This window comes from Aulostomus chinensis, chromosome 16 (assembly GCF_037954235.1).
Source record: "Aulostomus chinensis isolate RoL2024-O1b breed Wild chromosome 16, RoL_Achi_v1.0, whole genome shotgun sequence".
Classification (NCBI taxonomy): Eukaryota; Metazoa; Chordata; class Actinopteri; order Syngnathiformes; family Aulostomidae; genus Aulostomus; species Aulostomus chinensis.
The window spans coordinates 13,942,543-13,957,629 of NC_141335.1; the positions used below are offsets into that span (position 1 = coordinate 13,942,543).

The window sequence follows — 15,087 nt, forward strand, 5'->3', positions numbered from 1 at the left end:
ATTTTTATAGCAAGTCATCCATTTTCATTCGGCTTGTTTTTCCTGAAATATCCGGTGTGAGATGTGGATGTTGCCTCTTCCTGAACTCATTCATGAGTCACTGTCCTGTCCTGCCAGTGCTGAGGAAGACCAGGGGTCTCGATGTAGACAAATATCCAGACATTTCCTCTTGATATTGGATGATGTGGCTTTTATTGTAACAGACATAATGTTTTGTATGTCCTCACAGCCTCTTTATTATTCTTTTTGGACATATGCATTGTTATGCCTCTTCCCCTCTGATCAGTATCTCTGCTCTGTACAGTTTGGCATTACCTTCACCAGTTGTTAATATTAACAATAAGCTCTTGCTTTTAAAATAATGATGTGTGAACAATTTGGAGCTGAACTTCGGGAACATGAAGGGTCTATGTGTTCAGTCTCTTGAATGTCTCTGATTGTTTTATCATTCCATCGTGGGAAACATTTCTAATAAGTTACCAGGATGTTTGTTTGGCAGAAACAGATAGACAGGATCGTGTCTGAGCGATTTATGTATTACATACATTTTTTTACTGAACCCGCCAAAACAGGCATCCCCAACTGTACCAACTGATGATTTCTTAATTTTTAATGGAAAAGACGTTCTGTAATTGAGAATTTTGACTTTGATCATAACTCTTAGATATACCCAAATCATTTATCTGAAAGTTTTGAGAAAAAACACTTAAAATGCATTAAACCATGATTAGTGGCTTTGGAAGCGGCAAAAACAATGCAATCTTGGAGCATTCGGAATTTATTCATTTATTTTAACTTTTTATTAGAAGAATGAAAAGACACAGTTTTGTTGAAAAGTTTGTAGTGATCTGGTCTTTTCACCAGATTGTTCATTGTAGAAAATACACAAATATAGATCTAACATTGAATTAAGGTCTATATCTTCTACGGTCTACTTTGTATTCCGACTTGAAAATTTCCCACAGAAGAGTCACATGGAAGAAGACATAAATTAAAAAAAAAATAAAAAAAATCTCCAAAACACTGTAAAAACAAGTCCTCTTGTTCATGTGCATTATGAATGCTAATAACATAGGAACTAGCATTCAGGATTAAAAAGAAAGAAAAAAAAATCTGTCAATTATAATAACATTAAATACCATCCTCTGAATCTATACATAAATAAAACAAAAACAAATGTACAGTCTTTGCACCCAAAAAAAATGATCTTATTAGAAACATTGTAGGTTTTACATCTGCATGTATATGTAACGCATTCAAAGAAACCTATCCACACCAAGTTAAGCCAATTATTTTACCTCTCTTTTACATGTTGTACCATAGTTTTGTCTTGTTGCAATGACAGAAACAGCCATAATTGAAACCCTGCCAAACAGGTTCTTCATTTACCTCAACTCATTGGATAAATTACATTATTCATGAAGCTCACATTTTACCCAGTATAATTACTAATTGGAAATATTTCAGTACTGTGTGCATTAGGTTGTCAGTCTCTGTTATAGGAACCTGTTTGGTTCAACTCCTAAAATATGTTGACATATTTCAAACCTCACGAATGCTTTGAAGTGATATTCTAATGTGCTTTGGGTCCCTTTAAAATGATTATTTTGGTTTCGATGTGAGATGCTGTTTCTCGGGCAGAATTTCCTTCCGGCTGTGTTTACTCAGAGAGTTCAGCGGGAACTGGAAAAATCTGCTGGTCGGATCATCATTGTGGTGGCCTTCAGGGAGTAGACCGAGCCTTTCCAGTAGTACCATTTGATGCCATTGAAACGGTTTGCATTTTGGCCCTCTTGGTAATACATTCCATTTAAATTGGATGGACCACAGGCATCAAACCACCAACCTAGAACATCAAAACATGTATTATCACCTTAAAGTTATTTTCATGCATAATGCATAGAATACAAGTGATGAGTGAAGCCTTGTATGTAGCATGATCTCCTAAATTGGCTGGTGTGGTTTACCAGAGCAGTTTCATTTTGTGTTTACTAGACTGCTATTTTTGTGCCACATAGAAGGATGGGGTTGTAAAGAAAAAAATAAGCATTCAGGTTTATTTATAAACCATAGTGATGGTAATATGCTGCTTTGAATGAAGCGAATTTTAACATTTAGTGTTTTGCTTCTGTGTCAGGGTCATGGCATCACTTAAACATCTCATTGTCTCAAATTTAAAGCACTCATCATGTTGTCGGTTTCATAGCAACAGTCCAATTACTGTGGCAAACTGGAGTTGAAGAATCATTTACATTGACACACTCCTTTTTTCCAAGGCCCCCCTTCACCGTTTATTTTTTCCATCAATGTGCTGGCTGATTGGATCATGTACTCAATAAGGCTTAGTGCTGTAGTACATAGACCCTTTGGATAGTGTGTATTTTTATGTTTTTTCTTCATTCAAATACAATACATTTTGAATTGCAACGGGGCAACAAATACATATCACATTATGGCCTAATGCAACATCCAAATCCCTGGAAGTGGCATGTTTACTGAAGGCTAAATATATGTATATGTATATAAGTATCATGGCGCTACAGAGATATCCAAGTCTGTAAATGGACCTCTACAGAGTAAACATCTCTGTTTAGTCATAGAAGAATGATATTTATTTCTAATCATGTGAATCATGGTAGTCAAAAATGATCATACTTTATATTTTCAAAGTAGTTCAGCCCTAATCTGCAATATTATTTTTTCTTACAAATTAAAACAATGCTAGCTAGGGAAAATGTCTTTTCTGATTTCCCAACTAGCCATGGTCATCTATTTAATCCTTGGCTCACCTTTTTCACCTATATTTAGTCAGTGGACTCTCATTTTGCATCATGAGATTTGAGATAATCCATGGTTTTTCTTTTAGGAACCAGGCTGTTGCGCCATTAAAAAGTCCACTCATGTTCGTAATCATACCCGAGGTGATATGCCTCTGTAACTAACCCTCACTGTTCCTGTCATTTGCAGAAGTTTAAACGCTGGCACATTAGGAGCGCCAAACCCCTTCATTAAATGGGATTGGTTATATCACCGGGCTGCGACCAAATTGTTCTTCAGTTACTATGATCTCCCGCTGAATAAAGATTTGAAACTTCATTCATTTAGGCTGCCTTACAAAAATGTAAGAAATGTGTAATCTATTACACATAAAAGGAAGTTGGATGTGAGGAAAGCGTATCTTGTTCCACCCAATAACAACCAATATTATTTGGTCTTTAAGTCAAATATTACTGGCTTGAGGTTTTGTAATTCAAGGTTTATTGCATGTTTTGTCTGCCAGCTGTGTTTCTTACCTGTCTTTCAGTCCATTCAGTCAGCTAGCTAAAACAACCATTACAACTGCTAGTCATGACAAAATCTTTCGTAACTTCTAATGTAAATGTGCACAAGTTTGTGTGGTGCCGCTGATTTCAGAGATGCACATAGTCTGTATCCACAATATGCACTTTCCTTATTGCTACCTACTAGAAGTTTATCCACACTTGCCATCAGGAAATGGAGATTTCTCAGTCGCCTTCTGCACCCCGGTATTTAGTAGCTGGTGTTCTATTGGTCTGCTATGCTATTTTAAAATATTTCTAAACATTTTTCATTTGCAGAAAAAGGAAATCCATTAATTGAAAATTGTACTATTAATGGCTGACATTGTATTGCTCCTTGCTGTGGGTCAGTGCCACCCACTCATAAAGAATCCCTTGTGAGAGACCCCTCATGGGAAACAGGAATAGGGTTAGGGTTTTCTTGCTTTCATGCTCATTCAACAGACTGTGGTACAGAAAACTTCTGGCAGCAGAGTCACTTTCAATGGACTGGAGGAGGACCTTTAAGCTATGAGAGGAGAAAGGGAAAGGCTCTGTTCCCAGGCTATTAATGTCAGCCGTTGTACTGGCTGAATTCCCCAATGAGTTGATCAGTGATTAACTCTGAGCTAATTGTGCTCTTTGACCCGGCCAGAAAAGTACAGGAGCCCTCAAAATGCCCTTGAATGAAATTCTATGAAAAATTTGGATAGAGATAAATTTGTTCCACTATTATTGTCCATCACAGATCAATTATTGTATGTTTTCCAAAAAAAACAAAAAAAAAAGTTATTTACAAAAATGTGTTTCTTACCTCCTGTTGTCAGTTGTGAGCATTTGCAAACACATTTGTCGTTGTCTGCATCCTTTGTACTGAATTCACTTCCTGGCTGCCCGATGCTGCTTACTTTGCCTGCTGTTCCACTGTAGTCTTTAAGGTGTATCCTGTAGAATGCAAAAGGAAGAATGAAGGAAGGAGGCGGAGGAAGTCCATAATTGCTGTTCCTCAAAGGCGCTTGCTGTTCCTAAGCTATAGCTGCTGTATCTATGATACATGGCTTGGTGCAACATGAGGGAGCTTTAAGAATTGCAATTATGGTTTCATTTAATGTTTCTGTTGTTTTTTTTTTTCCCGGCTGTTATATTTACAAAGACAACTGCATATTTTAGAATAGTATTTTTTTGTACATTTTCTAAAGACTTTATGTAATTCATTTGTGCTCATCCTTTGTTAGAATAACTGGACCAACCAACTGTTACACTAAATTGGTCATAGTAAGGTATATTTTAGAATTGAATTGAACTGTGTTGAACTGGATCATTTCAAGGTCTGTTCGTCTGAATCCAATGAAAGTGTCCATTCTGTCTCTTGAGATCAGCTTGGGGTCCACTGAAGCAAACACCCCTCAAGGTTGCGTGATTGCCAAGTGGTGCAAACAGAATGTTAAGATATTCAAAACATTCTATGCATTTCCTATTTTGCAAATGCTGCTTAGTTTTATTAGATTTTCTTTGGCCTGATCCCAGTACAACACTTTCAGGAAGTAAACAGGCCTGTAAAGCAAAAAGCATACAATCCAGAAGAACTATAACTATACTATTTTTTTATACAATGAATGTCAGCATGTAGGTTATGTTACATAACTGTACATTCTACATGATACATTCACGTGCATGTATAAAGTGACTGGAAGACTGCTGTTATTCCAGCTTGATAATCGGACTGAATTTCTCATTGTTTCCTTTAATATCCATCCATCTATTCATTTTCTACCAGTGATCCTGTTAAGGGTCGTGGGTGGGCTGGAGCCTATCCCAGCAGCCTCCAGGCGAGAGGCGGGGTTCACCCTGGACGGGTCACCTGTCCATCTCAGGGCCAACACATAAGACAGACAACCATTCACACTCACAGCCATGCCTACAGTCAATTTAGAATATCTGATTAACCTAGTCCCCTCTTGCATGTCTTTGGACTACCGGAGTACTCGTAGAGAACCCACACAGGCACAGGGAGAACATGTGAATACCACACAGAAAGACCCCGTGCTGGAGCCGGGGCTTGAACCTGGAACCTTCTTGCTGTGAGGCAGTAATGCTAACCACACTGTGCTGCCCTTCCCTTAACATAGAAACTCTTTTGTTTTGTTTTTTCAAATAAGAAGCAGAATTCAAGGTTTTGAATTATGTGTGATGATATGTATGATAGCAAACCAAGTATTTTTTTTTTAAAGATGAGTATGTGTGAAATTGCTTGTTCCACTTCACTCATGGAAGTGCTTCTAAAGATGACACTTCAGAGATGCCTTTTTTCTTTCTTTTCTTATTTTTCGTAATGCACTTTGGTAAAAACACTAAAAGGGCTGTTGCTTTTCAGTGTTACCCTTGAATTGTTAAGTGTTTTCATAATGACTATTAGGCTTTTTTTTTTTAAAAGGCTGTGCTTCAGGTGGACTGTTATATATTTCAAGGTAGCAGACTTAAAAAAAAAACAGTTGTTTTATTTGCTGATGGGCTTCTTTGGCCCTAATAACTTGAGCTTTGGAAATGTAGCAAGTACAAATTAAACCAGTCATAACTGCCAGCTCATATCTAACACATTTATTGAAAAAAAGGAACATTTCTTTTATTAGCGCAACAAACCTGTAATTATGTGCTTCACTGTCAAGCGAAAACTGGTCATACTGGGAGAATCCAGAGTTTCCTTCCCAGTCACTCAAATGGATCCTTAGTTTATAAGATTGGTGATTTGTCAGTCTGGATACAAATTCATTTCCTAACCAAAATTCACCTGAAGCATCTCCAAAACCCTGCAAAGACAGCACAATACAAGAAAATTCAATTAAAACTTGTTAAATTTGAAGCGAGAGGGCGATTACTGTGTACTATTTTTTTTTCCTAACAAAGCAAAGATGGTATCTATCTCTACAAGGCTTTGCATTAATTCACATTCAAAGGTTAATTGCACTAGGAATTCAATAACTTAAAACAAGAAATATTCTTTTTAAGATTTTAATTAAAAAGTGTCTTTTTAATGGAACTTGTATTATGTTGAAAGAGAAGAAAAGCTATGCTTTTTTTGTAATGATTACTTTGCAGTGACCTGAGGGTGTGTATTTTGTGGCAGTTTGTTTAAACATTAATTTCTTTCTTGATGAAAAAAGTAGCTGTAAACAGAATGAAAAAAATATTAAATGCATCTGCACAGTGAATACATCTGGTTCTTACGTAAATGGATACATTTTTCTGCTGTTAGAAAATGTCGGTTGGCTTTAGGGAGGGGGGATGACAGATGGTTATCAGGGTCTTTGTCAGTTATTGAGGTTCGCCTCTTCTTTGCATAGCTCTTATACCAGTAATTGCCTCTGTAAAAACCCTGGCCCTGAAAACACACTCAGCCAAAGGTCGCATCCAAACCTTTCCTCTACATTGAAATAAAAACCAGTGGCCTTGGTTATATTTTTTTTAGGGGGGGACATTTATTCTTGATAGCTTTTTACCTTTTTATACTCTTGCCACGTACGGTGAAAATCAACATGGCCATCAAAGCGTTTTTGTAGTATTGTCCATCCACCTCCCTCTGTTTCCATGTCACAGAAAGCCTTCAAACAAAAGGAAAAAAGGGGTTTGCCTAATTATTGATTCCCATCATTGTCCTGTAAACAATTCATGCTCATTTATAATTTCACCAAGGCATCGTATTCCAATTTATCTTAAATAAATGCTGGATGCAGTGAAAAGATAGAACATTGAAGTCCAAGTCTTACTCCCTGAAAAGTCTCTAAGGAGATCACAGTTTTAGCTCAAGTATGCACATCATTACTGGGGCTCTGAGAACATTTTAATTTAAACTACCCAGCTCTCCAACGTAAGACTGTTTGAACACTTCTTCGGGTGTTTATGCATTTACAATGTTGTGTGCATGTGGATGGGTAACAGTGTACTTGTGGAGGGAACTCAGCAAGGAAAATGGAACATCTTACTTTTTTGCTGAAAATCAGTAAACAGTGTTACTTTACCTTTGTCTCTAGTGTAGTATTGGGTAATGTGAGAGTGTAGACCCCACTTTGGATGTTTCCTGACTTGAAAATAGCAGCGCAATCCATAAATGTGGTAGGGGTATCCTGCATCATGGCTACTTTGGTCTCTGTAGAAGAAATTAATCTTGAATTCAAAGAGTACAATCTTTTAAAAGCATTTCAATGATGTCCTTATTTTATCACATATTCTGACAAAACAAGCCACATTAGAGCTTTTTACAGTATCTGATATATTGTAGTTGGTAAAATAGAAGTACAGCGCCGTATTGGCTCAATTCTCAGTAAGTTGTATCTGCTGAATTCCCCAGTCTTATGAAGGGCTTTGAACAGAAACATCTCCCTAGAATACAGCGATCATTCATTTTGTGAAAAAGCTTTTTTTTTTTTTTTTTTGCTGTTACTGTTTAGAACCTGAGGCATCTAGTACTTCCAGTTGGGTTGCTTTGGATGTTATAATTTTGCACAACCTCAAAAACTCAGCTCATTCCTTGTCTTTTACAGTAAAATATTGGTTGTAGAACTCATTGCCGGGCTGTTGGATCAGTTGAGTTTTAGCACATGTGTTCACCCATCACCACTTCAAGTACTTTGAGTACTGTTGATGAACCGCCAGTTCTCCTTTGACTGACAGCCTGACTCACCTGGGCCTGTGCCAGTAGAGATAGCGTGAATGAGATGGTTGACGGTGTCCAGAAGCTCCTGTTGCTGATGCTGCAGGAGTGTGTTGTTGGAGGAGACTTTGAGCAGCTGCTGCTCCAGCTTGCCAATGATGGCCGTCTGCCTCTGTATTAGAGTCTGAAGCTGCTCCTTCTCTTCTTGAAGCATCTTCAGTTCCACCTGCCTCTTCTCCTCCATATCCTCCACCTTCTTCTCCAAGAAGCTTAGGAGAAACAGACTAATTACTTTTGAAGTTTTCTTATTTGAAGTATTTACTGACCTACGAGATAAGTTTTTAGTTACAAAAACACCAAGGTTTCTGATTTGAACACATTGTTCCTGTTGTGTGATGGCGACTCCTCACCTGTTTTTGTCATTCAACTTCTTTATTTCATTTATTTGGACAATTAGTTCTTTTTCCAGCTTGTTGGTTGACAAAGAATTCTCAAGAAGTTGTCGCTCAAGTCGAGTTGTATGTGTGATGACCTAGACACACAAGAACAAAGTACAGCAAAGACTACAGTAAGTCCAGACCTGATGTGTACATTTTCACGATTTACTATCATTTAAATGTTTCATACCTTCGTTCAGTCAAACGGCTTACATTAGAAGTGCTCACTATGTTCCATGAAATTTAAATCACTATTAGAAACAGGATTTCATTGTAACAGCAAATTATGATTGAAAAACAAGCCCAGCAAGTGTTTTTATATTTTAAGCAAAATTATGGAGCTTGAAGCAAATTGGGAAATGAAGTCCAAACACAAAACAAGTAGGGAAATGAAAAAGGATTTGCATTGAATTTCACATCATTTCTATAAAGTTCAGGTCAACACCAGCTCAGTTTTGCACCTGTTGAGAGAACAAACAGGGATTTGCAAAATGGAAAATGTGACAGGAAAGAAAAACTGTGTTCCAACAAAGCCAACGTACCTTAGCTAGGGAAGCATTCAAAAACCACGCATTTCCACTGACACATATTGAGCTAAATTCTGGGGTTGGAGACCTGGCCTCCAATTTCCCAGTTCAGAGGAACTGAACTCAGCAAAAAGCAGGTTGTTTACATGGATCGGAGCTGTGTGTCTCCAATGGAGCTGTTGATGTCTTTGAACAGACGGATGTCTGATTGTGACAAACTGATAGACTCTTTCTGTGGGAATATGAGTGTGCTAATAACAGGAAATGCTGTACAGTTGGCTCACATAAGGTCATTGACGTGTAGCCACAATAATAAACTGACACAGTCATGCCTGTTTTTCCTTTCTCCAACACCCAGAATCTACACCTTCTATTGTAGTGTAACATGGATAACCCTGAGGTTGGAGATATTTTTACTGTAAAGAACAGGAACACTAAAGGTACAATACAACACAGTTTTCATGAGCATGTTATTTTCTTCAGACTGGGAACAAAAAGAGGCAGAGCGGACTCACCTGTGCTTCCACGTTGGTCAGTTTCCTTGTTTGCTCCGCAGTTTGACTCAGCAGGTTAGTTCCGATTTCAATCATTTGAGCTGTGTGGTTGTGGACAGCAGTCTGTTGGATTTGGACCATGTCCTGCTTCATGCTGTCCTGTATATAATTCTCTAGCTGCAAAACACATAAAAACACATCTTCAGATAATGATATTGTTAGGCATTACACTTGCAGGGTTTTTTTTTCTTGGGAATTTAAGCAGTATTTCACAGACGGAAGCTGTACATTTACTAACATGGTGATGCTAACTCAAGGATTCTGTGTTTGAGTACTAAAAGACCTTTCTGAAGAAAACCGTGATAGGTTATTGCCATTCTTTTTCCCCTTAAATGTAACTGTCCTTCCAGGGTACAAAGTATTCATTGTACACTTGACTGTAATGCAGTCACAATGCTGTCATGGACAGTGGAGTGTATTTTACACTTTCTGATAAACAACACACAGTGTATTGTTACTATAAAATTGCGGTTTACAGGTGAGTAAACATCCGAACAAAACAAAGAAAAATGTATTTTAACTGTTTGCTTTTAACTTCCTTCTCCAATATATCCTGGCTGCGATGTCTTTGCAAAAATGTGTAGTACCATTATCTTTTATGCATTGTATACTACACACACACAAAAAAACTGAATTTGCATTATTAAGTCAGCGAGCTTTGTTCTATTATTCCTAGTTCATGTTAAAGCCTGTCAGATATATTTGAAAAGAAGCCTATAAAACCTGTTGTTTCTAGCGAGATGATGAATTAATAAACTCAGTCAAAATGACATCAATTATTATTTAATATCACAATGACACACAGCCAGTATTCCTGCTGTGTGTGACGAAGTCCGTGTTTCATCTTAACCAGATTTGTTATGTACCTTACAGTAAAGCCAGATTTAGAGCGAGACCAATCATTAAGTTATTTCCGGCACGGTGTTCCTGAGTGGCAATCAGGTCACACGACTCGTAAACAGGATGGAAATGTTGAGTGAGGAGTTACATCCTTCATGACAGTATGACTTGTGCAGGGCTGAAAACTACCTGTATGTCTCTTGTCATCTGCAATGAGAGTTTGCATAATTATTTTACAAATAATACGAACAGCAGCAATTAGCGCTGATTGTGTTTGTCTTCCTTTCCTGATCTCTAGGTTGTCCGTTGTTCTTTGATACTCCCGAAATGTGTAGTCACTGGAATTGTTGACAGGATGTCTCATTGACAGTCAGTGATCTAATCAGTTGTTTACTCTGCCGGCCTCCGAGGCGTCAGAGAAGAATGAGTGTACTTCTCATTCACACAAAAGCGTGACAACAAATTGTTTTACCTGATAGTCATCATCCAGCTTTGAATGTTCATACATTCTCTGATTATCTGAAATTAGATTTGTTGGTTGACTGCGGTCCTTTTCACTACCCCCCCCCCCATTGTGCAGAAAATGTGTTTGTAAGATTCACTCATGGCGTATATTTTTATAACAAGTGAAACCGCAGTCTTATTTTCTCAAGTAATTTACACTGAATATGCGCTCATCAATCCGTTCATTCGTGATGCGGATGCTTCCACTGACTTCCCAGTTCATTAGATACACCCACGATTGAGCCAGCTAAAGCAGTATAACACAACAGCTCAGCAATTAATACTCATAACATCACAAGTATGACGTTCAGTTATTATTGAATCTGTGTGAGGTCTGTGCGGTCATTTTAGAAGCTGTAGTTTGTGATGTTGTTTGACTGTACGGGGTTCTACTGATAAGCGTTTCTAACCCTTTGCCCGTCCCACTTACCTGAATTTAGTTTCCGTCAGTACACCTTATTTCTATTCAGGGTCAGCATAAGATTGAACCTTTCTTCCCCCGTCCCCCCAACCTTTTAAACAAAAGGTAGTTACCTTTTCAATCTTTAGATCACACGTCACCTGTGTTATGTGAACACGCCCTTGTGGACTGATAAAAATTGAAGCAAAACCTGAGGCTCCTCAACAGGGCCATGGGTGTCAGTCTGTGACCATCAGTATCTCAGTATATCTCACGTATTGGGCCTTGTCAACATTTTACGAGTCATTTGACCATGCTGAATCAGTGCTGATTGGCCTGTCAGTGACGTCTTGTATCTCAACACGAATGCCATTTGCAGCATTTTATATTAACATTCTTGACAGTATATTGCTACAAAACTGAGTAAGATTGCTCAACAATGTTAGGTATTTGTTTATGGCTATAATCCAATATCTTTTTTCCCTTTTGCAATGACATATTTAGACCATAGCTCACTGTTATGCGGGGAATTTTCATTCATGCATCAAGGTTTCCAATACCTGAACCTTAGTATAGCTGACAGTCGTCTTCCTATGGCCATCTATTGTTTAGTTTGATTATTAACTTGAGGTGATGGAATAGAGTTTAGGTTGAGGAACATGGTTTTCAGCATTACATGCTAGTGCAGGGAAACTGAAAAGCTAATTTGGGAGCTCATTAGACTACGCAAGTAAGTAGTGAGATTGAATTTAGCCATTGTACGGTTGTTGCTCTCCACACTGAGAGTTTAGCTGCATGGAATTTAAGCCCACTTAAACGCAATCTGTCAATACTACAGGAACCAGAAACTGTTTCTTGCTCACAGAGATTTCAAGGTTACAGTTGCTTTGTGTAGAGAAATGTCTCATTTTATCTGATTAAGGGTAGTTGTGCAACATCTTTACCTTATGAAAAACTTGCTGGGTGAATGTATGAAGGTCTGTTTTCTCTTGATCGCAACAAATTGGTAAGGTAAGGTTATCCATCCTTGTTGGATTAAGCGTTTATATTTGTTTCAACCAGCTTCATTGAATGCTAGCATGAAACATTGGCCATCACGGAGCGATGTGATATTGTTCATGTTCATGAATATATCCGCGCACATTTTGTGGCGGTCTCTCTTGAAAGGCTTTTATAGTATTGCACAAGGTCATTCACATGAAAGGTGAGAGGCAATATTGAGTCAAGAATTAAAGTAAGAGCGAGTGAGAAAGAAGTTCCCTGACTCTTTTCAGACCTTTGTATGCACGCAGGGTGAGGTTAGTCTGAAAGGACCCTTCATCATAAACGTGTGGGGGCGAGCGGTTCTAAAGTGTTCTCATCTAGTTAACAAGTACGATGGAATATATCAGCCCCTTCAATAGAATTTTTCATATTTCTGCTGTGTGGCTTACAGTCTATAATCCTTGCCTGCTAAAAATAAAAAGAGTTCCCTGTTTTTGATTAAGAGTCTGCGTAAGAGCTAATGCATTATATTAAGAACCTTCATGGTACCTGGTTGTTGGTCAACATAATGTGTGTTGTTAAAATTCTATCAACGAACCATTTCTGTTGCTAACAGCAATGTTAAATATAGGAATGAACAATTGTGATCTGAAAAGTTAACCATCTGTTTTCACACCCAGGCTGTGATTTTTCTTGCCATTATTATGGTCTCCTGGGCATAAAACCAACAAGAAATCCTTGAAATGTTAGTCAGTAAGAACGTTAAAGATGTCACTGCGACATATGTGGTGCCGGACTTTGTTCAATTACTCTGTCAATAGGCTGAAAAGACACTTAAGTTTGTGTGTGTGTGTGTGTGTGTGTGTGTGTGTGTGTGTGTGGTGTGTGTCGTTACTGAATACATAATCATGGTGAAGTTCAGGAGGAACATCAAAGACGAGTGCCCTCTGCGCTTTCCGGTGAAAGGGATCCGACCTTGTTTTATGCTAACGAGACTGGAATTGTGTGGTCAAGCTGTGAGAAGTTCTTGTCGGGCTCGTCTTGTATAGCTCTCATTATTAAACACATTCTTAAGAGGGAGCTCAAGTGGTCTGCTCTTTCAGGCGCACAAGTAATGGCTCAGCAAGCTGAAAGGGGAGGGCGCATCCCTCACGCAGACACCTGTGTTGAGTCTTTGCAAAAGGATACAAGGGGTTTTAATGAATGACAAAGATTAAAGTGTCTTACAAACACGCTTTTGCTTTGTTTTAAAGAGAGAAATTCACGCTATATGTTGCTTGAGACTGTTGAAAGTAAATATCTGTCTTGGAACACTGGATGTGATATGTAATCAGAGCTCCATTAGTAATCCCTGTTTGTTTGCTCCGTGGCTGAATGCAATTATCAAATAATTGGAAGATGCAATAGTTGTCTGGCTAATTCTTTGTAAACCACCTAATACTATTAGAATGCTGCATAGATGTCCTGCCTACACGTCTTATTCTACAGACATCTTAGTTTTATACAGAACCCACACAAAAAATCTTTCTATTACCATTGCAATGAAAACGAGAACAATAGTTGCAATACCAGACAAACTAATCACAATTAGTTGTTGTTTTTTTTTCTCTCTATCAATTATATGTTTGGGCTCTGACACGCCTTTTGATTAGTTAAATTATTTTAATGTAGAAAAGCAGAGTCATCCATGTTGGCCATGGAGTTTTTTGATTAATAAATGAATGAGCCCAAATAATTTGTCCATCTCATTAAAAATAAAAATTGTAGTTTTAATTGAACCCTGTTTGGATTTTTGTTCTACGGTTTAAAAATATCCACTTGCATCAGTATATTAAATGTTTAGCTTGGAAGTCAGCATTTCATCCAAGTCACACATCTCCCCTGTTGGGATCAGAGGATTAAAAAGTAATGAATGTGAGACATCTGTGGAGGAGGTTCCTCAGTTTGCCAGCATATTTGTCTTCTTCCTGCCCCTAAAATACTGATGTCTTAAAGGTTTTACTCTTCAGTTGCTGTACTCGAGACCCTGAGGTGTGACACATTTACCTTGACTAGCCACTGTGTATTGTTCTCCATGATGATCTCCAGTTGCTCCAGCCTCTGGGCCGACTCGTCGTCATCTATAGGTCCATCCTTTTGAACTGGATAATTGTAGCTGCTGCTCGGGGTTTGGCAGTTCTCCTGCTCAGGCAGCAGAAAGGTGTAGCTGCACGGGCCGTTCTGGATCTGATATTGTCTCTTACCCACAACAGAGTCTGAGCTCCTCTTATATCCTGTCCCCAGACCAAGGCAGAAACTTAAAACTAGAAGGTCAGCATGCAACATTTTCATTTAACTTTTAACTTAAAAATAAAGTAGTGAGGTTGTCAGGTTTCCTGTAATCTTCTCTCTGAAGGTTGAATGTCTTTACCCTACTACATCCAACTGAAAATGGTCCTCTTGAGGTTCTACGGGTCCCTTTTATCAGCTCTCAGTAGGAGGAGAAAAAGCCATCGGGACCTAGAGGTAGTGTGTCATTCCTATAGGTTACCGGTGTCAGACTGCATGCGTTCCTCTTTCATCAAGACTTCGGCCACTTGTTTGAGCTGCCCATGGCCCCCCTCCCCGATTAGTTAACTGAGTTCAAACTGAGAGCTGAGACCACTCCCCCCTTCCATGCGGCCAGTGAGGAGCAGGGAATTTGGAATTCCTTTCAACACAACTACACGAAGAGGCAGATGCACAAAACTACACATCTTCCACTATATCCTCTAAAATTCCCACGTGTGTGTTTTCATCCTCCGGCTACTCAGGATGCAGCTGTCCACATTCAGCACACTCTGTCACAGTCGTACGGTCCACTCCATCCATTGAAAAATATTTTGCGTCCTTCAACAAACACACTAGCTAATGAG

The 15,087-nt window shown here is 38.5% G+C and overlaps 2 protein-coding genes across 3 annotated transcripts in view; one reads left to right on the top strand and one right to left on the bottom strand.

Annotated features, from left to right (window-relative positions):
- The window catches only part of mcph1 (microcephalin 1), a 33,486-nt gene that overhangs the window by 11,197 nt on the left and 7,202 nt on the right, over window positions 1-15,087 (top strand). The window contains exon 14 of one of the 2 annotated variants that reach the window (XM_086181312.1): window positions 9,395-9,480. The exons of the other annotated variant lie outside the window; for it this stretch is intronic. Coding sequence (XP_086037438.1) covers window positions 9,395-9,472 — 78 coding nt within the window. The 3' untranslated portion in view covers window positions 9,473-9,480. Of the gene's footprint in view, window positions 1-9,394; window positions 9,481-15,087 lie in introns of those variants that run through there. 2 annotated transcript variants of the gene reach the window in all.
- On the bottom strand, window positions 103-14,530 carry angpt2a (angiopoietin 2a). Its single transcript, XM_086181318.1, has 9 exons — window positions 14,240-14,530; window positions 9,427-9,582; window positions 8,358-8,479; window positions 7,978-8,216; window positions 7,316-7,443; window positions 6,797-6,898; window positions 5,940-6,106; window positions 4,114-4,244; window positions 103-1,846 (listed from the first exon to the last, which is right to left on the bottom strand). Exons 1-9 carry the CDS (start codon window positions 14,522-14,524, stop codon window positions 1,674-1,676), a joined length of 1,503 nt encoding a protein of 500 aa, XP_086037444.1. The 5' UTR covers window positions 14,525-14,530; the 3' UTR covers window positions 103-1,673.

Bases quoted from the DNA above. Each gene is read 5' to 3' on its own strand.
- angpt2a (XM_086181318.1), bottom strand. From the start codon at position 14,524: ATGAAAATGTTGCATGCTGACCTTCTAGTTTTAAGTTTCTGCCTTGGT. The intron at 8,480-9,426 runs GTGAGTCCGCTC...TTGTGTGTCTAG, and splicing joins TGACCAACGTGGAAGCACAG to GTCATCACACATACAACTCG. The intron at 6,107-6,796 runs GTAAAAAGCTAT...CTGTCTTTGCAG, and splicing joins CGTGGCAAGAGTATAAAAAG to GGTTTTGGAGATGCTTCAGG.